At 39.6% G+C, this 27052-nt stretch overlaps 1 protein-coding gene across 3 annotated transcripts in view; it reads left to right on the top strand.

Annotated features, from left to right (window-relative positions):
* Nucleotides 1-27052, top strand: part of BLTP3B (bridge-like lipid transfer protein family member 3B) — a 106796-nt gene that overhangs the window by 18162 nt on the left and 61582 nt on the right. For all 3 annotated transcript variants that reach the window (XM_024257224.3, XM_024257223.3, XM_054528163.2), the window contains exons 2-5: nt 16730-16892; nt 21319-21357; nt 22406-22497; nt 26758-26947. In XM_024257224.3, the coding sequence (XP_024112992.1) occupies nt 16730-16892; nt 21319-21357; nt 22406-22497; nt 26758-26947 (484 nt within the window). The remainder of the gene's footprint in view (nt 1-16729; nt 16893-21318; nt 21358-22405; nt 22498-26757; nt 26948-27052) is intronic.

Genomic DNA, 27052 nt, shown 5'->3' with positions numbered 1-27052 from the left:
CGCAATCTTGGCTCACTGTAGCCTCTGCCTCCCGGGTTCTAGTGATTCTCCTGCCTCAGCCTCCCTGAGTAGCTGGAATTACAGGTGTGCGCCCCCATGTCTGGCTAATTTTTGTATTTTTAGTAGAGACGGGGTTTCACCATGTTGGCCAGACTTATCTGGAACTCCTGACCTCAGGTGATCCGCCTATCTCGGCCTCCCAGAGTGCTGGGATTACAGGCGTGAGCCACTGTGCCCGGCCTCAATGCCCAGATTTTAATGTAAGGTCTACATATTTTTTTTTTTTTTTTTTTTAAGGCAGGGTCTCACTCTGTCACCCAGGTGGGAGTATAGTGGTGTGATCATAACTCAGTGCAACTTTTAACTCCTGGGATCAAACAATCCTTCTGCCTCAGCCTTCCAAGTGGCTAGGACTACAGGTGTGTGCCACCATGCCCAGCTAATTTTTATTTTTATTATTATTATTTTTTGAGATGGAGTCTCACTCTGTTTCCCAGGCTAGAGTGCAGTGGAGCAATCTTGGCTCACTGCAACCTCTGCCTCCTGGGTTAAAGTGATTCTCCTGTGTTAGCCTACTTGAACAGCTGGGATTACAGGCACGTGCCACCACGCCCAGCTAATTTTTTTGTATTTTTAGTAGAGACGGGGTTTCACCATGTTGGTCAGGCTGGTCTCGAACTCCTGAGCTCGTGATCTACCCTCCTCAGCCTCCCAGAGTGCTGGGATCACAGGCGTGAGCCACCATGCCCAGCTAATTTTTATTTTTTAAAATATTTTGTAGAGACAGGATCTCTGTGTTGCCCAGGCTGGTCTCAAACTCCTGGTGTCAAGCAGTCCTCCTTGCCTCAGCCTCCCTCAGTGCTGGGATTACAGGCGTGAGCCACTGTGCCCTGCCTAGGTCTACCCATTTTTAATGGTTTTTATTTATTTATTTGAGAGACAAGGTCTCACTCTCTCTCCCAGACTGGAGTGCATGGTGTTATCATAGTGCACACTTAAATGCCGCCTCAAACTTCTTGGCTCAAGTGATCCTCCTGCCTCAGCCTCCGAAGTAGCTAGGTCTACAGGCATGCACCACCATGCCTGGCTAATTAAAAAAAAAAAAAATTCTTGTAGAGATGGGGTCTTGCTATGTTTCCCAGGCTGATCTTGAACTCCTAGCTTCAAGCAGTCTTTCTGTCTTTGGCCTTCCAAAGTGTTGTGGGTACAGGCATGAGCCATAATGCCTATCCTATTTTAAAGGTTAACAACAAATTGAGATTTTTAAAAACACTGTGTGGGCCAAATAGTATTTGTGGGCAGGCAGCTCACAGGCTGCCAGTTTGCATTCTTTCATTCTTTAAATGTTTATTTGGAAAAACTGGTTATATGAGATTGATTTTTTTTCATTACATGCATAATTACAAAAATAACCAAGCCAAACAAACTCTGTGTAAATTGAGAATGCATTTAAAAAAAAAAGGCAGTTTAAACCATTGGGAGCATACTTTGATTCTTGTTCCATTAACATTGTAGGTTTTAGTTTAAAAAATTTATGCCTTGACATTAATCAGACTCAAAGAGCCTGTCCGTCAGAAGTTCTGGAGGCCCAGACTTGCAACGGGTTTGGTGGGTGAGGACTGGGGTGTCGGAGGGCAGTCTTGGGACTGAGCCCTCAGCATGTGGGATTTGGGATCTGATACCATCTCCAGGTAGACAGTGTCTGAACTGAATTAGAGGGCACACAGCTGGTGTCCACTGCTTGGTGTGTGGGGGAGAAAACTCCACACACACGGTCACAGAATTTTTCTGTGTTGATGATTATTGTTGTGTGAGCAGAGGAAAAACATTGTTAGAGAGTTTCCCTGTACATTACAACACTCAGTTCCTTCTAAAATACCATTTTTTAAAATTGTTTTTGGCTCTGTCTGCCCTGACTATAGTAAGCCCTACAGGGCAAAGATCTTTGTCTGTCTGTTCTCTCATACCCAGATTGGTGTCTGCCACATAGTACGTCCTCAGTAAATATTTGTTGAATGTACAACACCTTTAATCTCTCAGACACTCTGCTAGGGACTGAGGACAAGATCCCTGCTCTCCTGGAGCTGATCATCTAGTTGGGGAGAGGCAAACATGTAAGAAGGCAAGTAATTGCAAATTCTGATAGACCAGGAAGATCAAAGTGGATGAAGCAAGCAGAGCATGGGAGGGGAGGGGAGGAGAGAGGAAAGAAGCTGCTCTGAAGGGGTGATGAATTAGGGTAAACCTAAGAGATGAGAAGGATGAGAGGGTGAAAAGCATGCCAGGCACAGGGAGCTGCATGTCCAACTGTTCTCAGGGGAGAAAGTTTGGCCTTCTCTAGGAACAGACGGAGAGAAGGCAAGGGATCCTAAGGGAGATGGTGCAAGGGCTTTTGGGCTTTGGGGGAGTTTGGGGTTTATCCAAAATGTAGTAGAGAAGAGGGTTCTTGAAGAGTTTTCAGCAGGGATGGGGCATGTGGGATTTGTGTAAAGCAGGGAGCAAACTATGGCTCAAGGGCCTGCTTTGGCTCACTGCCTGTTTTTGGAAACAAAGTTTTATTGGATCACAGACACACCATTAGTTTTCTTAGGAGCTACAAAGGCAGAATTGATGAAAAAAGAAAATGTTTATGCCTGGAATATATGCTAAGTCTTACAAATTTACACTGAAGGCTCCTTGAGGGTAAGAGTTGCCATATACTGCTACAATGCCTAGTAAATGCTCAGTAAATATGGTTGAATTGAAAATTTATCAGTATGATAATGGAATGGTAACTGATCCTAAAATACCTCTTAAATTAAAATTGTACAGGTTTGATTATAGTCTGGGCTCTACTTTAGTGTGACCTTCAGCATTTGACTTAACCTCTCTAGGCTTCACATTCTCTACTATAAAATGAGGAGGTTGGATTAAATTATTTGATATTCTTTGTAGTATGAGGACTGCCTATGGCTCCACTTTTTTAAGCTTAAAATTGCTTCTAATATCGTCATTGGGTGGCAGATGCAATGAGGTGGTTTTCAAAAGGCCATGGTTCTAATACCTTATATATTTTATTCCGTTGTATTTTATTAATAGTTAACAAGTTCATTTATTTTATTTTATTATTTGAGATGGAGTCTCACTGTTTTGCTCAGGCTGGTCTGGAACTCCTGGGCTTAAGTAATCCCACCTTAGCCTCCTTAGTATCTGGGATTACAAGCAGGCACCACCATGCCTGGCTAAATTCATTATTTTTAAAGATATTTATATATACACATATATGTGTGTATACATATATAGTATGTATATATCTTATTTGAACAGCTTTATTAAAATATAACTGATTTATAGGCAGTAAACTGCACATATTTAAGGTGTACAATTCGATGACTTTTTTTTTTTTGAGACAGACTTTCGCTCTTGTTGCCCAGGTTGGAGTACAGTGGCACGATCTCAGCTCACTGCAGCCTCCGCCTCCTGGGTTCAAGCAATTCTCCTGCCTCAGCTTCCCAAGTAGCTGGGCTTACAGGTGGGTGCCACCACGCCCAGCTAATTTTGTACTTTCAGTAGAGACAGGGTTTCACCATGTTGGTCAGACTGGTCTTGAACTCCTGACCTCAGGTGATCCACCCTCCTCAGCCTCCCAAAGTGTTGGGATTACAAGCTTGAGCCACCATGCCTGGCCCGATGAAATTTTAACTTATATGTAATCTTATATGTAACTTATATGTAATACCATAATTAAGAAAATGAATATTCACCACCCTCAAAAGTTTCTTCATGCTCCTTTGTAATCCTCTCTCTCCTTCTGCCTCATTCCTGGGCAACCACTGATCTACTTTATATCACTTAGGTTAGTTTGCATTTTCTGTTTTTTTTCCCATGAGATGGAGTCTCACTCTTGTTGCCCAGGCTGGAGTGCAATGGCACTATCTCGGCTCACTGCAACCTCCACCTTCCAGGTTCAAGCAATTCTCCTGCCTCACCCTCCCGAGTAGCTGGGATTACAGGCATGTGCCACCACACCCCACTAAAAATTTTGTATTTTTAGTAGAGGCGGGGTTTCTCCATGTTGGTCAGGCTGGTCTCAAACTCCTGACCTCAGGTGATCCGCCCACCTCGGCCTCCCAAAGTGCTGGGATTACAGGCATGTGCCACTGTGCCTGGCCTAGTTTGCATTTTCTAGATTTTTATATAAATATGCATTTTTTCCTGGCTTCTTTCACTCAGCATAATTATCTTGCAATTAATCTATTTTGTCATATGCATACATTCTTATTGCTGAGTATTCTATTGTGGATATGCCACAATTTATCTGTTTACCTTTTGATAGATATTTGGGTTGTGTCCGTTTGTCAGCTATTAGAAATAAAGCTATTATGAACATTCGTGTATAAATCTTCATGAGGACATAGTCCTTTCTCTCTCTCTCTCTCTTTTACATAATTGTATGTGCTATGTTTTCATATGAAGGACCTAAGCTTTTCATTCCTTTTAAGTAAATTCTTAGTAGTAGAATGGTTAGGTATATGCTAGGTATATGCATCACTTTAAAAACAAATTCCAAACAGCTTTCCAAAGTGGTTTCAACTTGTTCATTTTACATTCTCACAAATACGTATATGAGAGTTCCAGTTGCTCCATATCTTCACCAATACTCAGTATAGTTAGCCTTTTTAATTTTAGCTATTTTAGTGGATAAGTAGTGGTATCTTACTGTGGTTTTTAATTTGCAGTTTTCTAATGACTAATGTTGGGCATCTTTTCAAGTGCCTATCTGCCATCTGTGTCTTCTTTGGTTCCAAGGTCCCTTTAAATCTTTTGCCTATTTTATTTTTTATTTTTATTTTTTTCTTTTTTGAGATGGAATCTTGCTCTGTCGCCCAGGTTGGAGTGCAGTGGTGCAATCTTGGCTCACTGAAACCTCCACCTCCTAGGTTCAAGCAATTCTGCCTCAGCCTCCCGAGTAGCTGGGATTACAGGCGCCTGTCTCATGCTCAGCTAATTTTTGTGTTTTTAGTAGAAATGAGGTTTCGCCATTTTGGCCATGCTGGTCTCAAACTACTTATCTCAGGTGATCCGCCTGCCTAGGCCTCCCAAGGTGCTGGGATTACAGGCGTGAGGCACCACGCCCAGGCCTTTTGCCTATTAGCGAATTGTCTTATTTTCAAGTTGTAAGAATTTAAAAAAAAATTGTAGGTACAAGTCTTTTTTCAAATATATGCTTTGGAAATATTTTCTCCCAGTCTACGATTGCCCTGTAGTTACAGTGTCTTTCGAAGGACAGAGGTTTTAATTTTGATGCACTAACTTATTTATTTTTTTCTCCTATGATTTGTGCATTTTTTGTTGCGTTAAATCTACCAAACTCAAGGTTACTAATATTTTCTTCTATATTTTCTTCAGAAGTTTTAAAATTGTAGTTCTTAGATTCAGGTCTGTGATAATTTAGAGTTAATTTTTGTTTATGGGGTGAGGTAAAGGTCAGGGATTTTTTTGTTTTTTGTTTTTTGTTTTTTGTTTTTTTTGCATATGGCTATAACATCATTCTGGTACCACTTCTTAAAAATATTATTTTCATTGACTTGTTTTTGCACCTTTGTTGGAAATTAGCTAACCATAAATTTGGGTCTTTTTCTGGACTTTGTATTTTATTGCATTTATTATTTATTTACACCCACCATTATCAGACTGCCTTGATTACTGTAGCTTTTAGATAAGTCTTGAAATTGGCAGTATAATGTTTCCAACTTTGTTCATCTTTTTCAGAGTTATTTTGGATATTCTAGGTCTTCTACATTTTCATGAAAATTTTAGAATCAGTATGTCATTTCTCTCAAAAAAGAAACCTGCTTGGGTTTTGCTTAGGGTTGCCTCGAATCTATAAGTCTTTTTGAGAGAATTGATGACATTTTAACAGTATTGAGTGTAATCTACTAATATGTTTTATTTCTTCATTTATTTAGATCTTCTTCAATTTCTTGCAACAGTATTTTGTAGTTTTCAGTTTCTAGGTCTTGCACACCTTTTGACAAATTTATCCCTAAAAATTTCATATTTCTTATGCTAATGTTAATGGTACTTTAAAATATTCAGTTTCTGATTATTGCTACATATAGAAACATAATTGGTTTCTTTATTTTTTATTTTATTTCATTTTTGAGACAGAGTCTTGCTCTGTCGCCAAGGCTGGAGTGCAGTGGCGCGATCTTGGCTCACTGCAACCTCTGCCTCCTGAGTTCAAGCAATTCTCCTGCCTCAGCCTCCCGAGTAGCTGGGACTACAGGTGCGTGCCAGTAAGCCCAGCTAATTTTTGTGTTTTTAGTAAAGACAGAGTTTCACCATGTGGCCAGGCTGGTCTTTGAACTCCTGACGTTGTGATCTGCCCGCCTTGGCCTCCCACAGTGCTGGAGTTACAGGCATGAGCCACAACACCCAGCTGATTTCTTTATTATAATTTTTATTAAGTGAAATTTACATACAATAAAATGAATAAACTTTCCATAATCAGCTCTGATTTTTTAAAAATAAGCTTTTAATCTTAGAATAGTTATGGATTTATAGAAAGGCTGTGAAGATAATGCAGAATTCTCATACCCAACATTTAGTCTCTCTTACTATTAGCATTTTACATTCATATGGTTCGTCACAATTAACTAATGTTGATAATTATTATAGGCCATACTCTGTTCAAATTTCGTTAGTATTTCTTTTACCCATTGTCCTTTTTCTATTCCATGGTCCCATTCCAAATATATTACATTTAGTCATCATGTCTTTTTAGGCTCCTCTTGGTTGTGCCCATTTCTCAGACGTTCCTTGTTTTTGAAGACTTGAGAGTTTTTTGTTTTGTTTTGTTTTGAGATGGTCTCACTCAGTCTCCCAGACTGGAGTGCAGTAGTGTGATTATGACTCACTGCAGCCTCAACCTCCTGGGCTTAAGCAGTCCTCCTGCCTCAGCCTCCTGAGTAGCTAGAACTACAGGCATGCACCACTACGCCTGGCTAATTTTTTATTTTTTTGGAGAGGCATAAGCCACCGTGCCTAGCCAACCTTGAAAGTTTTGAGGAGACCTGGCCACGTGTTTTGTACAGTGTCCTTCAATTGGGGTTTGTCTGCTGTTTTCCTTTAAAAAAAAAAAATACAAAAATTTATATAAAATTACTCATTTTTTTTTCTGGGACCAAGAGAAATGCAAATTTCAACTATGTCAGGATATCTTTGGTTGCTCTATAAAATCGATACACATACAGTCCAGGATTGGTAAGAGTAGTATAAAAAAGGCATTCTTTGTATCTCCTCCACGATAAATCTGTGACTTTAAATCTGATGCATACAAATGAGTCCCCCAGATAACTTCCTAAAATGGAGATTTCTAGGCCCTGCTGCATATCAAGAGCACCAGAATCTCTGGGAATGGGCTTGAAATGGAGTAGTTTTAAAAAGCACCCCAAAGGCCGGGTGCGGTGGCTCACACCTGTAATCCCAGCACTTTGGGAGGCCACAGCAGGAGGATTGCTTGAGCCCAGGAGTTTGAGACCAGCCTGGGCAACATGGTGAGACCCCATCTCTACAAAAAAATTAAAAATGAGCTGGATGTGGTGGCTCATTTGAGCCATGTTGAGGAGGTCAAGGTGGAAGCAGAGGAGGTGGAGGCAGGGGAGGTGGAGGCAGGGGAGGATCTTAGGAGGTCGAGGCAGGGGAGGATCACTTGAGCCCAGGAGTTCAAGGCTGCAGTGAGCTGTGATCACACCACTGCCCTCCAGCCTGGGCGACAGAATGAGACTGCCTCAAAATAAATAAATAAAAAGTTCTGCAGGTAATTCTGAAGTCACTAGCGTATGTCTACCCTTTTTCTTAGGATTAGATTGGCATTAGGGGTTTTGGCAAGGAGACCACAGAGGTTAGTTAAGAGCTGTTTTTATTATGTCAAATCAGAGGTACATATTATCAACATGTCTTATTGCTGATGTTGACCTTGATAACCTGGCTGATATAGCATTTGCCAAGTTCTCCACTGTAAAGTTATTCTTTCCCCGTTTTCATACTGAACATTTTGGAAGGAAGTACTATGTGCAGCCCTCACTAAAAGAATGAGGAGTTATGCTCCACCTCCCTGAGGCTAGAATATCTATGTAAATTTGTTGGAACTTTTCTGCCAGGCAGATTTCTCTATTTTCTCCAAGTTATTTATTTATTTAATCATATATTTATATTAGTGTAGACTTCTGTATTTTTATTTTATAGTTTGTGTTGTTATCCAGTACTGTTTTATTTATTTTGTTGCTCAGATTCTTTCAGCTTTGGCTATTGGTAATTCTTTCATATGGCTCCTCTGTCCCTTCAACTGATTTATTTTTATATTGGCCTTATATCCTACAACATTGCTACACTCATTTTTTAGTTCTGGCAATGTCTTTAATAATTCTGTATGATTTTCTACACAGGTGATCATGTCGTCTGGGGAAAAATAATTTTACTACTTTTCAAAACCAGATGCCTTTTATGTATTTTTCTTACCTTATTGTGTTGGCTAGAACCTTCAATACATTGTTGGAAAAAAGTGATGAGAGCAAACACCCTTGCCTTGTCCCTGTCTTAGGGGAAAAGCAATTTTAGTCTTTTCTCATTACATGTAATTTTAGCTGTAGAATTTTTGTAGATGTCCTTTAGAGTTTTGGGGAAGTTCTCTTCTGTTCCTATCTTGAGAGTTATTTTTTCATGAATGGGTGTTGACTTTTGTAAAATGCTTTTTTGGGCTCTATTGAGAACATGATGTAATCTTACCTTTTTTTTTTTTCTTTTTTTTTGAGACAGGCTCTTGCTCTGTTGCCCAGGCTGGAGTGTGGTGGTATGAACTAGGCACCAACTCCACCTCCTGGGCTCAAATAATCCTCTCACATCAGCCTTCTGAGTAACTTGGACTACGGGCCCCTGCCGCTATGCTTAGCTAACTTTTAATTTTTTGTACAGATGAGGTCTCACTACTTCTGGGCTCAAGCCATCCTCCCACGTCAGCTTCCCAAAGTGTCGGGATTACAGGCGTGAGCCACTGTGTCTGGCTAGATTTTACTTTTTTTTTTTTTTTTTTTGAGACAGTCTCATTCTGTCACCCAGGCTGGAGTACATTGGCACCATCTCGGCTCACTGCAACCTCTGCCTCCTGGGTTCAAGCAATTCTCCTGCCTCAGCCTCCTGAGTAGCTGGGATTGCAGGTGTGCACCACCACACCCAGCTAACTTTTTTTGTATTTTTAGTAGAGATGGGATTTCACCATGTTGGCCAGGCTGGTCTTGAACTCCTGACCTTAGGTGATCTGCCTGCCTTAAAGTGCTGGGATTACAGGCGTGAGCCACCTCGCCTGGCCTAGATTTTACTTTTAATATGGTGAATTGCATTAGTTGGTTTTTGGTTTTAAACCAACCCTCATTTCTAGAATAAACACTTGGTCAAGATGTATTATACTTGTGTGTTTTTTTGTTTTTTGTTGGTTTTTTTTTTCCCCCCAGACAGGATCTCACTCTGTCACCAAGGCTGGAGTACAGTGGCACGATCACAGCTCTGCAGCCTCAATCTCCCGGGCTTGAGGGATCTTCCTACCTCAGTCTCCCAGGTAGCTACAGGCATGTGCCACCATGCCTAGCTAATTTAAAAATTTTTTGTAGAGACAAGGTCTCACTATGTTGCCCAGGCTTGCCTGAAACTCCTGAGCTCAAGTGATCCACCTGGCTTTGGCCTCCCGAATTTCTGGGATTCCAGGTGTGAGCCATGACGCCCGGCCTATACTTATTTATTGTTTTAAACTTTAGTTCATACCTTGGCTTGTGAAATCATTTTAGTTATGATCACTATTTTATTTTTTGAGACAGAGTTTCACCCTGTCGCCTAGGCTGGAGTGTGGTGGTGTGATCTCAGCTCACTGCAACCTCTGCTTCCCAAGCTCAAGTGATTCTCCTGCCTCAGCCTCCCAAGTAGCTAGGATTACAGGCGCCTGCCACCACATCTGGCTAATTTTTGGTATTTTTAGTGGAGATGGGGTTTCGTCGTGTTGGACAGGCTGGTCTTGAACTGCTGACCTCAGGTGATCCATCCACCTTGGCCTTCCAAAGTGCTGAGATTACAGGCGTGAGCTACTGCGCCTGGCCGATCACTATTTTAAAAGACTGAAATAGAACATATCAGATGATTAAAATACTGCTTCATGAAATTTTGGGCCTTTTTTTGTGTGTACTTACTAAATTGTTATGTATAGTGTATTTCTTGCCTTAGGTTATGTCAAAAAATTTGAAAATCCCTTAACTAATTCACATTGTGAGCCTGGAGATAATCAAGTACCTCAAATAATGAAGTGTTGTATTAAAAGAGGTACACCAGGAGTGACGGGAGTGTAGGTGATTAAAAGAGAAAATGATGAAATAGGAGTTTCTGTAGAAAAGCCTTGATCTGTTTCTTAGTTTTGATTGAAGGGATCTTTATGGTTGCATGATGAGGTCCATGGGCTGTGAAAGGATGTAATTAGTTACAGATAATAACTTAGTGATCCAAGCCAAAGTACTTGGCAGTCTGTCAGATTTGGGGAAGTTTTTCTGAAAACATCTTCTCTTGTATGACTTTAAAATGTGGTTTTAAGGTATTTTCCCATCTGAAAGTATTGTTTTGAATAAAATCAAACAGAAGCTGTTAAATTCATTTGCTTGCATAAAGATACTGATTCTTATAAAAACTCTTCATATGATAATGAGAATTTCATCCTTGTAGGGACACACAGTCTTGAGATACTAGCTAGTGATGTCAATTACTGGTTCATATTAAGGATTTGAATTGGGCCCAGTTGAGAAGAATGGAAAATGATGGAGAATAATCTTTTCAGTACCTCTCAGTTCTAAACGTTATGGCTATGTGTTTCTCAGTCACTCTCTATTATTAATTTATAAGTTTGTTCCCAAAGTAGTCTGTTTGTTTCAAATTTCTGGAGGAAAGAATATGATCGAATAGCCTAGATGCCATGTCAACCTGTAGATCAATCACTATAACCAAGGAAGTATGTTAAAAAAATATCTTAGTTGTGCATCTTTCCCCTGTATATACAGTTTTTCCCAGAGAAGAATGAATCACTGTTAGCTGGGTAGCCACTCCAAGACATATTTATTAATAACAAGCTAAATAATTGAATTATAACCATTAAATATTGAATTACAGTGCTGAAATAATTTACTTTCTAGGTGACTAAAATTAATCATTTTCTTTAAGGCAGTGGTTCTTAGCATATTCTGTGTCCAAAAACCCCCTTTGAAAGTCTGATAAAATATTGTAGACTCTTTGAAGCCCATCTAATACCTGCAGATTAAGAGTGCCTACTTTTTAAGTTTATTAATGAAACAATCTATCATGCATTGTTAAATTCCCTGTAACATCTAGTTTTTCATGTTATACCATGAAATATTGTATAATGGGAATTGTTTTTTTCTTTTTTTTTTTTTTTAGTGAGACGGTGTCTCTATGTTGCCCAGACTAGTGTCAAACTCTTGGCCTCAAGTTATCTTCCTGCCTTGGCCTCCCAAAGTGCTGGGATTAGAGGCCTGAGCCAACCTGTCTGGCCTGTATCTTAGTCTTAATAATAGTGAACACTTACTGAGTTATTACTCCTATTGGGGATCATAACTAGCATCTTACAGGTTCTGAGTTAATCCTTAAAACAACTCTATGAGGCAGGTACTATTATCCCCATGTTACAGATGAGGAATCTGAGATATAGGTTAAATAGTAAGCAGTAGATAGCACTTTACCTCTTGTTGAGATGAGATTTTTTTTTTTACACAAGAGTCTTACTCTGTCTCCCAGGCTGGAGTGCGGTGGTGCAATCTCAGCTCACTGCAACCACTGCCTCCTGGGTTCAAGCGATTCTCCTGTCTCAGCCTCCAGAGTAGCTGGGATCCACACCCAGCTAATTTTTCTGTATTTTTAGTAGAGACGGGGTTTCGCCACTTTGGCCAGGCTGGTCTCGAACTCCTGACCTCAGGTGATGCAGCCACCTCGGCCTCCCAAAGTGCTGGTGTTACAGGCGTGAGCCACCGCACCCGGCTGAGATGAGATTCTTTTTGTGTGTGTGACAGGGTCTTACTCTGTCATCCAGGCTGGAGTGCAGTGGCGCTATCATGGTTCACTGCAGCCTCGACCTCCTGGGCTCAGGTGATCCTCCCACCTTAGCCTCATGGGTAGCTGGGACTACAGATGCATGCTACCATGCCTGGCTAAGTTTTGTATTTTTTGTAGAGATGGGGTTTTGTCATGTTACCCAAGCTAGTCTTGAATTCCTGGGCTCAAGCAATCCACTTGCCTCAGCCTCCCAGAGTGCTGGGATTACAGGCATGAGCTCCTGTGCCTAGCAAGCTGAGATTCTTTTTTTTTTTTTTTTTTTTTGAGATGGAGTCTCGCTCTGTCACCAGGCTGGAGTGCAGTGGTGCAATCTCGGCTCACTGCCACCTCCGCCTCCCAGGTTCAGGCAATTCTCCTGCTTCAGCCTCCTGAGATTCTTGGCTTTTTGTGCATTTATTCTCTGTTCCCTTAACCAAATTATAAATCTTTGATTATATGGACCTTTTTGTTTTGTTTTGTTTTGCCCTTAAATGTTTACTTAGTGCAGTGCACATAATTTAGACCCTAATAATGGTGTATTGATTGTAAAATGTATAATCTAAATCAAGTCTATTTTTTTTCATTTGCTTGGAAATTTTATTGCTGTTGTTAGCTATTATTTTTGTTTTTTTGTTTTGTCTTTGAGACAAAGGCTCTGTCACCCAGGCTGGAGTGCAGTGGCACAATTATGGATCACTGCAGCCTTGACCTCCCAGGCTCAAGCGATCCTCTCAGCTCAGTCCCCTCGGTAACTGGGACTACAGGAGTGTTCCACTATGCCTGGCTAATTCTTTTTTAAATTTTTTGTAGACACAGGGTCTCACTAATATAGTCACTCACTAATATATAGACCAGCCCAGGCTGGTCTCAAACTCTTGGGCTCAAGTGATCTTCTCGCCTTGGCCTCTCAAACTGCGGAGATTTCAAGCATAAGCCACTGCTCCTGGCTAAATTACATATATTTTAATCCTCCTCATTTTTCACTTTTGCTCTTGCCAGGCCAGTCTTTTTTGGTTTCTCTTGAACTTTTGTCTTTATAAAAGTGGTACATGCTCGTTATAGAATACTTATACAGAAAAGTATAAATAAGGAGAAGTAAATCTAGGCTGGGTGTGGTGGTTCACACCTGTAATCCCAGCACTTTGGGAGGCTGAGGCAGGAGGATCGCTTGACCCCAGGGATTCGATATCAGCCTGAGCAACATAGTGAGTCCCTGTCTTTAAAAAATAACTAGCTGGGGCTGAGCACGGTGGCTCATGCCTGTAATCCCAGCCAGCACTTTGGGAGGCCGAGGTGGATGGATCACAAGGTCAGGAGTTAGAGACCAGACTGACCAACATGGTGAAACTCCGTTTCTACTAAAAATACAAAAATTAGCTGGATGTGGTGGTGCGTGCCTGTTATCCCAGCTTCTCAGGAGGTTGAGGCAGGAGAGTCGCTTGAACCCAGAAGGCAGAGGTTGCAATGAGCCGAGATTGCGCCACTGCACTCCAGCCTGGGTGACAGAGCAAGACTGTCTCAAACAAAACAAAACAAACCAAAAAAACCCAAAAAACTAGCTGAGCATGGTGGCTTGTGCCCATGGTCCCAACTGCTTTGGAGGTGGAGGTTGCAGTGAGCCAAAATCAAACCACTGCACTCTAGCCTGGGCAACAGGGTGAGACCCTGTCTCAAAGTAAATTAAATAAATAAACAAATTAGCTGGGTGTGGTGGTCCCAGCTACTTGGAAAGCTGAGGTGGGAGTATCACCTGAGTCCAGGAGGTCGTGGTTGCAGTGAGCCATGATCACACCACTGCACTCCACCCTGGACAACAGAGCGAGACCCTGTCTCAAAAAAGCAAAAACAAAAAAAAAAATCTAAAACCCCACCAGCCATAGGTAGTCATGGGATTTTATGATGCATTTTTTACATACTTGAAATTATAGCACATAATTTTGTGACTTGAATTTTCATCAAACATTATAATATAAGCATTTCTTTATATGATTGGCAACATATATTACTTGATATGTATGTATTAATAATATAGTGTATTATAATTAGATGGGTTATCCCTCTTGGGACATTTAGATTGTTTTTACTCTTTTTTTCTTGTAGGTATCCTTGAAATGAACATTCTTGTACATACCCAATCAAGGTGTTGCCTGATTTCTTCACTAACCATGCTTCACCTCCATCCCCATATTCCTCCATGCCCAAGACTAAGAATATATAGTCAAATGTTAGAATATATAATCAAATGTTCTGTTTGAGTTACTCAGATTAGTCTGTTGTCCATCCTCCCTTCCCTATAAGTATTACAGGTTACAGTATTTCTGATATTTTTTCAATTCCACTTTATATCATGCTCCCTCCTGTCTTAGAACCTTTATGCATTTTATTCCTCTGCTTGGATTACTTTCTTTCCCTACCCCCTTTTCCTCCTTGCCTAGTTAACTTCTTCTCTTCCTTTAGATACCAGCTCAAAAGTCCCTGTTTCAGAGAAGCTCTGGATTAGAACTCCTGCTATATTCTCTCTCAGTTGTGCCATTTGATCTGTCTCACCAACTAAACTAAAAACTCCACAAGGGCAGGGACCTCAAGTGTACTGCTTCCCAGTACGTGTGTCTGCATAATGAATTCTCAATAAATACTTACTGAGTGTTGTCTTCTGGCTCTAATATTCTGCCTCAGGGAAGTGGCAGGGTTTTTGTTTGTTTGTTATCTATGGTTAGGAATGACATTCTATGAGAAAGCGTCGTGGTATTGAATCAGGCATGATCAGAAGCAAGTGTAATACAGCTCAGCATCATTGGTCAAAAATACATGTGTTAAATGATTATTGTATTTCTCAGTTGACATCCTGTGAGAAGATATGAATTCAGATAGAATCTGGCTCAAGAAATTCTGGTTTGGAGTCAGTGGAGAAACATGAGTTTATTGATTGTATTCTTGTTGACAAGTAGGGCATGTGAATAACCCAGTATATAATGTTGCTTTATATTTAATTTCCAAAAAAAGTAAAGACTAACTCTTGTTAGCTAGTAGTTTAGTTTTTTCCAGTAATTTCACTTTGAAAAAGTATTTGTTGGGCATAGTTAGTAATTTTTTACTTTTTAGGGTTGTTTGGAAGATAAAGTAATGTATATGAACGTATTTCAAAGTAGATGTGTAATTTATTTTCATTGTTAGTTGTGATATTAGGCAAGTAAGTTCAAGTTTCTCCTTATGTTTACTTATTCAAAAATTGGGTTAAAATTAGAATAGACCCTAATAGGTTATCATGGGAACTAAATGAAATAGTCATGCATGTATGCCAAGAGCTTGGAACACAGTAAACCCTTGGAAAATGCTCACTGTTACGTTAATTATTTCCAATCTTTTTTTTTTTTTTTTTCCCTGAGACAGGGTCTCGCTGTGTCACCCAGGCTGGAGTGCAGTGGCACAATCTCAGCTCACCGCATCCTCCACCTCCTGGACTGAAGCGAAACTCCCACCTCAGCCTCCTGAATAGCTGGGACTACAGGCATGCGCCAACACGCCCAGCTAATATTTTTGTATTTTTAGTAGAGACCAGGTTTCACCATGTTGGCCAGGCTGGTCTTGAACTCCTGCCCTCAAGTGATCCGCCCTCCTCAGACTCCCAAAATGCTGGGATTATAGGTGTGAGCCACGCACCTGGCTGCCTTTATCATTTCTTTGTGTTACAAACATTCCAGTTACACACTTAATTACTTTAAAATGTACAATAAATTATTGTTGACTGTAGTCACTTTGTTGTGCTGTTCAATACTATATCTGTATTAGTCCGTTTTCATACTGCTATGAAGACATACCTGACACTGAGTAATTTATGAAGAAAGAAATTTAATTGGCTCACAGTTCTGCATGGCTGGGGAGGCCTCAGGAAACTCACAATCATGGTGGAAGGTGATGGTGAAGCAAGGCATGTCTTACATGGTGGCAGGAGGGAGAGAGAGAGAGAGAGAGAGAGAGAGAGAGGTGGGGGAAAACTGCCAAACACGTTTAAATCATCAGATCTTGTGAGAACTCACTCCCTAACTATCATGAGAACGGCATGGGAGAAACTACCCCCATGATCCAATCACCTCCCACCAGATCCTTCCCCTGACATGTGGGGATTACAATTTGAGATGAGATTTGGGTGGGGACACAGAGCCAAACCATATCAGTATCATATTCATTCTACCTAATTGTATTTTTGTACCCACTACCCATTCCCACCCCTGCTCCCCACCACTACCCTTTCCAGCCTCTGGTGACCATCGTTTCTACTCTTGATCTCCATGTGTTCAATTGTTTTAATGTTTAGCTCCCACAAATGAACAAGAGTGTGTAAAGTTTGTCTTTCTGTGCCTGGTTTGTTTCACTTAACTGTAATGTCCTCCAGTTCCATCCATGTTGTTGCAAATGACAGGATCTCATTCTTTTTTATGGCTGAATAGTACTCCATCGTGTATATGTACCACATTTTCTTTATCCATTTGCGTTGATGGACATATGTTGCGTCCACTGCTATTATATTTTTAGTTCTCTGTATATTTGAAAAAATGACTCTGGAGTATAGTAACTGACACATAAATAAATGTCAACGTATATTCTCTTTCAGATTTACCAAAAATTTATCGCCTGACAAGATAAATCTAAGTACCCTTAAAGGAGAAGGTGAACTGAAGAATTTGGAGTTGGATGAAGAAGTACTCCAGAATATGTTGGATTTGCCAACATGGCTTGCTATCAACAAAGTTTTTTGTAATAAAGCGTCCATTAGGGTGAGACTTTGATATCTGTGGCTTGATATTTGTGGAAGGCCTTTCATGTTTTTCTTCTATATTTTGGCTCTATCTTTTAAAATACTTAATTTTAGATAATTCTGTAAAAACATTTTTATTAATATAATTTCAAAAGAAAGATACCTTTGCATAAATGTGTGCCTTATATTTAAAGGCATATATTAACTACTTTATAGATCTTAATTTTTGTTTAAATGTGATTCCATTAATATTTTAAAATTATTAATTTGTTAATAAAATAATTGCATCCATTTGGTACATGTTCAAAGATAGTTTTTTCATAAGTTTTATTGTCAAATGGGACAATCTAAACTGTAGTGAGTTGCTGGGCATGGTGGCTCACACTTGTACCCCCAGCACTTTGGAAGGCCGAGGTAAGCGGATTGCTTGAGCCCAGGAGTTTGAGACTAGCCTGGGTAACATAATGAGACTGCATCTCTACTAAAAATAAAATAAAAGAAAAAATAGTCCAACATGGTAGCACATGCACCTGTAGGCCCAGCTACTTGGGAAGCTGAAGCAGGATGATCGGTTGAGTCTGGAAGGGTGAGGCTGCAGTGAGTCATGATTGTGCCACTGCACTCCAGCCTGGGTGACGGAGTGAGACCCTGTCTCAAAAAAATTTTTAATAAAAAGTAGTGAGTAAATACTTTTTCAAATGAAGACATGAGAACTAATAAATTTGCAGTTTTATCCCTTTTCTTCATTAGTTTCTTTTTCATTTTGAGATTTTTTTTTGAGACGGAGTCTTGCTGTGTCACCAGGCTGGAGTGCAGTGGTGCAATCTCAGCTCACTGCAACCTCTGCCTCCTGGGTTCAAGCGATTCCCCTGCCTCAGCCTCCCAGTTAGCTGGGATTACAGGCACGCACCACCACGTCTGGCTAATTTTTTTGTATTTTAGTAGAGACGGGGTTTCACCATGTTGGCCAAGATGGTCTCAATCTCCTGACCTTGTGATCCGCCCGTGCCCAGCCCATTTTGAGATTTTTAAGGGTCTCTGTTTACTGTTAGTATCATTCCTATTATTATTATTATAACTTGTTATTCTACTTATCTTTTTTTTTTTTTTTTTTTTTTTTTTTTGAGATGGAGTCTTGCTCTGTCACCCAGGCTGGAGTGCAGTGGCACTGTCTTGGCTCACTGCAACCTCTACCTCCCAGGTTCATGCGATTCTCCTGCCTCAGCCTCCCAAGTAGCTGGAATTATAGGCGCATGCTACCACACCTGGCTAATTTTCGTATTTTTAGTAGAGATGGGGTTTCATCCTGTTGGCCACCCTGGTCTCAAACTCCTGACCTCAGGTGATCCACCACCCGCCTCTGCCTCCCAAAGTGCTGGGATTATAGCATGAGCCACCATGCCTGGCTGACCTCTACTTATCTTTAATCATATGTCAATTTGTGTCACTTCTTGGTCTTTGTTTAAGAGTTGTCTGCTTAGTTGAAATACTGCATGCTGATTGTTTCCTAAAACTAAAATTTGGGCTCCTAAGAAAAGATTATAGAAAAGTTCCTATATCCTTTGATGGTCACTTTTAATTTTTGTTCTATCCTTTGGAAACCTAAATATCTAGAAAGACTTGACACTTCTAGTAAATTTTTTTTTTTATTTCAGTAGCTTTAGAGATACAAGTTGTTTTTGTTTACATGAGTGAATTGTATAGTGGTGAAGTCTGGGATTTTAGTGCACCTGTCAGCTGAGTAGTGTATATTATACTCAGGAGGTAGTTTCATCCCTCGTCCCTCTCCTATCCTACCCGCCTTCTGAGTCTTCAAAGTCCATTATGCCACTCTGTATGCCTTTGCATACCCATAGCTCACCTCCCACTTGAAAGAACATGTGGTATTTGGTTTTCAATTCCTGTTACTTCACTTAGAATAATGGCCTCCAGTTCTTTTCAAGTTGCTGCAAAAGACATTATTTTGCTCTTTTTTTATGGCTGAGTAGTATTCCATGGTATTTATGTACCACATTTTCTGTATCCACTCATAGGTTGATGGGCACTTAGACTGATTCCATATCTTTGCAATTGTGCATTGCGTTGCAATAGACATATGTGTCCAGGTGTCTTTTTTTTTTTTTAATAGAGTCATGTTTGAAATGAGGACCAGTGTCTTTTTGATATAGTGACTTCTCTTCCTTTGGATAGGTACCCACTAAGTAGTGGGATTGCTGGATCGAATGGTAGATCTACTTTTAGTTCTTTGAGAAATTTCTATACTGTTTTCTATTGAGGTTGTACTAACTTATATTCCTACCAGCAGTGTATAAGCATTCCTTTTTCATCACTTCCATGCCAACATCGATTGTTTTTCAACTTTTTAGTAATGGGCATTCTGGCTGGGAAAAGGTGGTGTCTCAACGTGGTTTTAATTTGCATTTCCCTTATGATTAATGATTTTGAGCATTTTTTCATGTGGTTGTTGGCCATTTGTATATCTTCTTTTGCAAAATGTCTGTTCATGTCCTTGCCCACTTTTTAGTGGGCGTGTTTTTTTTCTTGCTGATTTGTTTGAGTTCCTTGTAGATTCTGAATATTAGTCCTTTGTCAGACACATAATTTGTGAATATTTTCTTTGTCAGATGCATAGTTTGTGAATATTGACAATCTGTAGGTTGTCAGTTTACTCAGGTGATTATTTCTTTTGTTGTGTAGAAGCGTTTTAGTTTAATTAGGTCTCATTTATTTTTGTTGCATTTGCTTTTGGGGTCTCAGTCATAAATTCTTTGCCTAGGCCAACGTTCAGAAGAGTTTTTCTTAGGTTTTCTTCCACAGTTTTTATGGTTTCAGATCTTAGATTTAAAACTTTCATTTATCTTGAGTTAATTTTTGTATACAGTAAGAGATACGGATCCAATTTCATTCTTCTACATGTGGCTATCCACTTTTTCCAGCGCCATTTATTGAATATGGTGTCCTTTCTCCAGTTTGTGTTTTTGTATGCTTTGTCAAAGATCAGTTGATTGTTAGTATTTGGCTTTATTTCTTGGTTCTCTATTCTGTTCCATTGGCCTGTGTATTCTGTTCAATGGAACAGAATACTTTATTCTGTCCCATTGGTCCATGTGCCTATTTTTACACCTGTTCCATGCTGTTTTGGTTACTATAGACTTGCATAATTTGAAGTTGGGTAATGTGATACCTCCAGGTTTGTTCTTTTTGCTTAGGATTGCTTTGGCTATTTGGGTTCTTTTTTGGTTCCATATGAAGTTTAGGATTGTTTTTTCTAATTCTGTGAAAAATGATGTTGGTACTTTGAGAAGAATTGTATTGAATTTGTAGATTGCTTTGGGCAGTATGGTCATTTTCACAGTATAGATTCTTGCAGTCCACGAGTATGGTATGTATTTCCATTTGTTTATGTCATCTGTGATTCTCCACAGTGTTTTGTAGTTCTCCATGTGGAGCTCTTTCAACTCCTTGGTTACGTATATTCCTACGTTGTTGTTGTTTTTTTTTTTTTTGGTAGTAGTAGTAGTTATTGTAAAAGGGATTGAGTTCCTGATTTGATTATCAGCGTGGTTTTTGTTGGTTTGTAGCAGTGCTACTAATTTGTGTACGTTGATTTTGTAACCTAAACCTTACTGAATTTATTTATTAGATCTAAGAGCCTTTTGGAGGCAAAACTTGGCATTTTTAGTACAGGGTATATCAACATTATGTATTTGATGTTTCCTACATTTTATATTAATGGCCGAACTTTTGTATTTGTCTTGAATATTTACAAAATGATTGCTCAGAATTTTAGGATTAAACAGGTTGTTAAGTTCTTTGTTTAAATTATGATACTAAGATTTGTTTTAAGGATTGTTAAAAAAAGATACTTAAAAGAACCTGAAATTGGCCAGGCATGGTGATGCACGCCTGTAATCCCAGCACCTTGAGAGGCCGAGTTGGGTGGATCATTTGAGGCCAGGAGTTAGAGACCAGTCCAGCCACCATATCAAAACACTGTCTCTGCTAAAAATACAAAAATTAGCCGGGCGTGATGGCACTTGATTGTAATCTCAGCTACTGGGAGGCTGAGGCACAAGAATTGCTTGAACCCAGGAGGTGGAGGTTGCAGTGAGCTGAGATCGTGCCACTGCACTCCAATCTGGGCAACAGAAAGAGAATCTGTCTCAAAAAAAAAAAAAAAAAAAAAAAGAAAGAAAAAAAGAACTTATAATTTCTATTCAAAAGATGTCTGAGAAGATATAGCTAGTAATAATTTCTTACATAAAATGGGTACATCTGATTTCAAAAGTATGAGTGAGTTGCTTAGTTTATTTTGTAGTTTAAGAAAAGTGATTTTATATAATTTGGTGTGTCTGTCCTATATTAATATAACACCTGTATTGATTATTGTTTACATTATTTTCTTCTTAATGATTGATCTTAAATTAAAAATTTGTCATTTGTAGATCCCATGGACAAAACTGAAAACACATCCCATCTGTTTGGTGAGTTCTGAAACCACTTTAGAAATAAACATTTATATATATACATTATCTAGCTACTCTGTTCATAGTAATCTTTTGTTTCATGGAAATATAGTCTGGATTTTTCACCAGTTAGCTTTCATTTTATTTTGATAGGACTCAGATTTTTCATCCTTTAATTGAGAAGCTTTAACCTTAAAGTAGGAGCATCTTTTAAGTTTTTCAGGTCTAGAATACTATATTCTAAATTGGTGTATTTTATTGCATCATTCAACTCTTTGTTGATGTACTATGGGATTATTCTTTCAATAACATTTGATCCAGACTGTCTTTGTTTCTCCTTTTACTGATCTAGTAAATTATGAAATATGTTCTTTAATATACTTTGCTTTTTAAGGAAAGTTGAAGAAAATTGATCATTTGTTCATTCATTTAAAAAATACAGTGATCAAGAACATGAATAAAACAAGATAGTTTCAGATAATAATAAATGCTATATATGAAATAGAGGATGAAGAATGACTGGAGTTGTGTTAGTGATGGCTATTAAGGACATTAGACCTTTCTTCAAGGAAAAAAGTATTACCCTGAGAAAGAACCTTTTCCATTGTGGGAGTGTTTATTTTTTTTCACATTTCCTGCTTGTTTTATATTTCCCATAGTTTTGTGTCTCATAGCTCAGATCTTAGATTGTGATAAGCTTTTTGGGGTAGTTCAGTCCTACTTATTAATATATAATTTTATCAATGAATATATCTGGGAGTAGAGATTCTGTTTTCATGAAATCTGATGATTTCAGTAGTTAATGGCTATGTCTTAATTTCCCACCCCCCAACACCTGTAATACACATAGTTTTTCCACCAGATAATAAATGCCTTGAGAACTGATTGAGTGCTTTGTGTTCTTTTTTGGCATTTGTCTTTTTAGACCTGTAGAGAGACACTTAAATGACTCTGCTCACTTTTTACTTTCTTTCTAAAGAAAAATGAAAGAGAAAATAATCTTAAATAATACTTTAATAATATACATAGAATAATCTAGTTGTTTACCTTTTAATGTTTTTATTAGTCCCTGGATAAAGTAATAATGGAAATGAGTACATGTGAAGAACCAAGAAGCCCTAATGGCCCATCACCAATTGCAACTGCTTCAGGACAAAGGTAAGCTACTTCCATTAATCTGCATGACTGCCAAAGGGAGTTCTTTTCTATAGTCAACTCCGTTATTGGCAGTAACAGGACATTAAAAAAAAAAAAAAAGCCTTAACCTCAAATGGCCTCTATTTCAGTCAGCTCTCCCATCAAACATTTTACAGTTTTAGTTATATACATTGCAAAGTTGCAGATTTGACTTTTAACTTCCTTTATTCATCTTACTTTCCTTGCTATTATTAAATAATAGTGATTAACTAATGGCAGAGCAGCAGCAGAAAATGGAAGCAGAATAATTTAGGCATTATATAAATCAGATAGCCTCTGATCAGTTTCTCTGCATATCATTTTCTGTGCATCAGTGGAACTTTTATGACTCTTAAGAGTTAAGTTGGGAGGCCGGGCGCGGTGGCTCATGCCTGTAATCCTAGCACTTTGGGAGGCCGAGGCGGGTGGATTCCCTGAGCTCAGGTGTTTGAGACCAGCCTGGGCAAAACGGTGAAACCCTGTCTCTACTAAAATAGAAAAAACTTTAGCTGGGCGTGGCACCGTGCACCTTTAATCCCAGTTACTTGGGAGGCTGAGGCAGGAGAATTGCTTGAACCTGGGAGGCGGAGGTTGTAGTGAGCCAAGATCACGCCATTGCACTCCAGCCTTGGTGACAGAGCGAGACTCCGTCTCAAAAAAAAAAAAAGTTAAGTTAGGCTCGGTGTAGTGGCTCACGCCTGTAATACCAGCACTTTGGAAGGCTTAGGTGGGCAGATCACCTGAGGTCAGGAGTTCGCAACCAGCTTGACCAACATGGTGAAACCCCGTCTCTGCCAAAAATACAAAAATTAGCTGGGCGTGGTGGTATACGCCTGTATTCCCAGCTACTGGTGAGGCCCAGGCAGGAGAATTGCTTGAACCGGGGAGCTCAAGGCTGCAGTGAGCTGAGCTCATGCCACTGCACTGCAGCCTGGGTGATGGAGAGAGACTCTGTCTCAAAAAAAAAAAAAAAAAAAAAGAGTTAAGTTGATGCCTTAAATTACAGACCTTTTGGGTTACTCTAAAATTCATCAAGTTTAAAATGTTTTTGCTTTCCACAGGTTGTATTTCGATAGATGAAAATCAGATGCTAATAAAGCAGAAGTATGGGGATCATTTCATAAAGTCTTTTTGAAAAGTTAGAAGTTACTAAATTTTAAAAAATATATTGTCTGCTTTTTTACACTCAGTTAAATTTCAATCTAGAACTATACATGATTTTTCTACAACAGGATTTCTGCATTATTTTTGCATTCACATCAGTTGTTCACATAGATTTTTAATGTGATTAATGCCTCCTCATATTGCGTAAAATGGCAGCTCTGAACATGTGTAGTATTCTAGGTGTTATGTAAAACAATTGATAAAACTTCTTGAGGGTGAATGCATTTGTGTGTGTACACAGACACACACTCACTTAATCCTCTTTTACAAAGGTTGAGCCACCTTTATGTTAGTGCATGCCATGAGAATACCTACAGTGCATGCCATGGGAATCTAATGGTGATTCATTCCACTTCTAAGAGTTGACTAAAGGCCGGGTTTATCAGATGTGCAGTTTATATTTGGACTACAGATATTAGTGACTGGGAAAAGAGCTTTCATGTTAACTTCTTTGTAATGTAGCATCATCCCGCAACCTCAGATTTTACAGGTTAGATTATGATTTCAGGTTTCATAGAATAGTTATTGGCCTTTAGGTTGGCTAGAGTCAGAAAGAACTAAAATGAATCATTTTATCCTCGTGTGCTTAGTATAGTTGATAGTGTTCTTCCTAATTCTTGTTTTTATAGTGTCATAAGCTTTCTAATTTTGGCTTTCTAATCATGTGATGATTTAAACAATTTAAATCATCCTCATATTTTGACATATGGCAGTATGGTTAATCTATTTCAGCATTTTTCAGACTTGCCTGATTGTAACAGTCATTTAGAGTGCTTATTAAATCTACAAAGTCTCTGAAGCTCCTTTTCTTGAATTTCTGATTCAGTAGGTCTGGAATGGATATCAATAAAATGAATACATTCATTGAGTGGTGTTCAGAGTAAAAACAAAAATAGAATGTGAATATGTATTTTTGGGTCTCACTCTGTTGCCCAGGCTGGAATGCAGTGGCGCGATCTTGGCTCACTGCAGCCTTGACCTTCCAGGCTCAATCGATCCTCCCACCTCAGCCTCCCAAGTAGTTGGGACTACAGGTGCGAGCCACCATACCTGGCTAGGTTTTTGTATTTTTTTGTAGAGATGGTGGTCTCCATGTGTTGCCTAGGCTGATTTTAACTCCTGGGCTCAAGCAATCCTCCTCCCTTTGCCTCTCAAAGTGCTTGGATTATAGGTGTGAGCTACTGTGCCCAGCCAAAAAGTCTTTTACATTTTAAGAAGAGTATTAAAAAAAAAATTGTGCAGCCCTGAGAACCAGAAAAGGTTTAGAGAATGAGAAAAGCGTTTTTTAAAAAAAATTATTTCTTTATTTTTTTTTTTGAGACAAGGTCTCACTCTGTTGCCCAGGCTGGAGTGCAGTGGTGCCATCTCAGCTCACTGCAACCTCCCCACCTCCCATACTGAAACGATCCTCTCAGCTCAGCCTCCTGAGTAGCTGGGACTACAGGCACGTGCCACCATGCCCAGTTAACTTATTTGTATTTTTAGTAGAGACGGGATTTCTCCTTTTTGGTCAGGCTGGTCTCGAACTCCTGGGCTAAAGTGATCCACCTGCCTTGGCCTCCCACAGTGCTAGGATTACAGGCGAGAGCCACCGTCACCGTACCTGGCTGAGAATAGCATTTTTTTAATAACTTATATGTAACGAGACTAGATTGTTGTGTCTGAGGTTTGTTTTCCTATTTTTTTTTTGAAATGTAATCTCTCTCTGTCACCCAGGCTGGACTGCAGTGGCATGATCACAGCTCACTGCAGCCTCAACCTCCTGGCCTCAAGTGATCCTCCCACCTCAGCTTCCTAAGTAGCTGGGACCACAGACATGCACCAGTTAATCAATTAATTAATTTTGAGACAAGGTCTCACCCTGTTGCCCAGGCTAGAGTGCAGTGGTTTCATCTCAGCTCACTGCAACCTCTGCCTCCTGGGCTCAAGAGATCCTCCCACTACAGCCTTGTGAGTATCTGGGACCACAGGCGAGTGTTACCATGCTCAGCTAATTTTTAAATTTTCTACAGATATAAGGTCTGTCTGTGTTGTCCAGGCTGGTCTTGAACTCCTAGGTTCAAGTGGCCTCCCAAAGTGCTGGGATTACAGGCATGAGCTACCATGTGTGGCCTTTTAAAATATTTTGTGGAGACAGGCATCTTGCTCTATTGCCCAGGCTAGTTTCGAACTCCAGATTCAAAAGATCCTCCTGCCTTGGCCTCCCAAAGTGCTGAGATTACAGACGTGAGCCACCAGGCCCAGCTTAGATTATTATTTTAATAAAAAACATTTATTTTTTCAATATAAAAATGAATAAACTGGGCCTGGTGGCTCACGCCTGTAATCCCATCACTTTGGGAGGCCAAGGTGGGCAGATCACCTGAGGACAGGAGTTTGAGACCAGCCTGGCCAATATGGTGAAACCCAATCTCTACTAAAAATACAAAAAATTAGCCAGGTATGGTGGTGCGTGCCTGTAATTCCAGCCACTCTGGAGGCTGAGGCAGAAGAATTGCTGGAACCCGGGAGGTAGAGGTGGTGGTGAGCTGAGATCATGCCACTGCACTCCAGCCTGGGCGACAGAGTTGAGACTCTGTCTCAGAAAAAAAAAATAATAATAATAATAATACTATGGTGATGTGCAAATTATCTATCTGTCTGTCTGTCTGTCTATCTATCTATCTATCTATCTATCTATCTATCTATCTATCTATCTATCTATCTATATTTTTAGACAGAGTCTTGCTCTGTCACCCAGGTTGGAGTGCAGTGTTGCAAATCTCAGCTCACCGCAACCTCCACCTCCTGAGTTCAGGTGATTCTCGTGCCTCAGCCTCCCAAGTAGCTGAAATTACAGGCATGTGCCACTGTGCCTGGCTAATTTTTTGTGTTTTTTTTAGTAGAGATGGGATTTCACTGTGTTGGCCAGGCTGGTCTTGAACTCCTGGCCTCAAGTGATCTGCCTGCCTCAGCCTCCCAAAGTGCTGGGATTACAGGTATGAGCCACCATCCCTGACCAGAAATGTGCAAATATTAATAGAACTTTTAAAAATTAGTTTTGTCATTAGTGTATTTTATTTTGCTTTGTTTTTCCAGTGAATACGGCTTTGCTGAAAAAGTAGTTGAGGGAATTTCTGTTTCTGTAAATTCTATAGTCATCAGAATTGGAGCAAAAGCCTTCAATGCATCATTTGAACTTTCTCAGCTTCGGATCTATAGTGTGAATGCACACTGGGAACATGGAGATTTGAGATTTACTCGTATTCAGGATCCACAGAGAGGAGAGGTAACATTTTTTTTCTTTCTTTTTTAAATGTTTCATTTAGTGACAAGTAAAAGAGGACGATTAAAAAAATCACATCTCATGGTTGCCTTTTAACTTTGCTTTTCT

Source organism: Pongo abelii, chromosome 10 (assembly GCF_028885655.2).
Source record: "Pongo abelii isolate AG06213 chromosome 10, NHGRI_mPonAbe1-v2.0_pri, whole genome shotgun sequence".
Classification (NCBI taxonomy): Eukaryota; Metazoa; Chordata; class Mammalia; order Primates; family Hominidae; genus Pongo; species Pongo abelii.
This window is presented reverse-complemented; position numbering and strand designations above follow the sequence as displayed.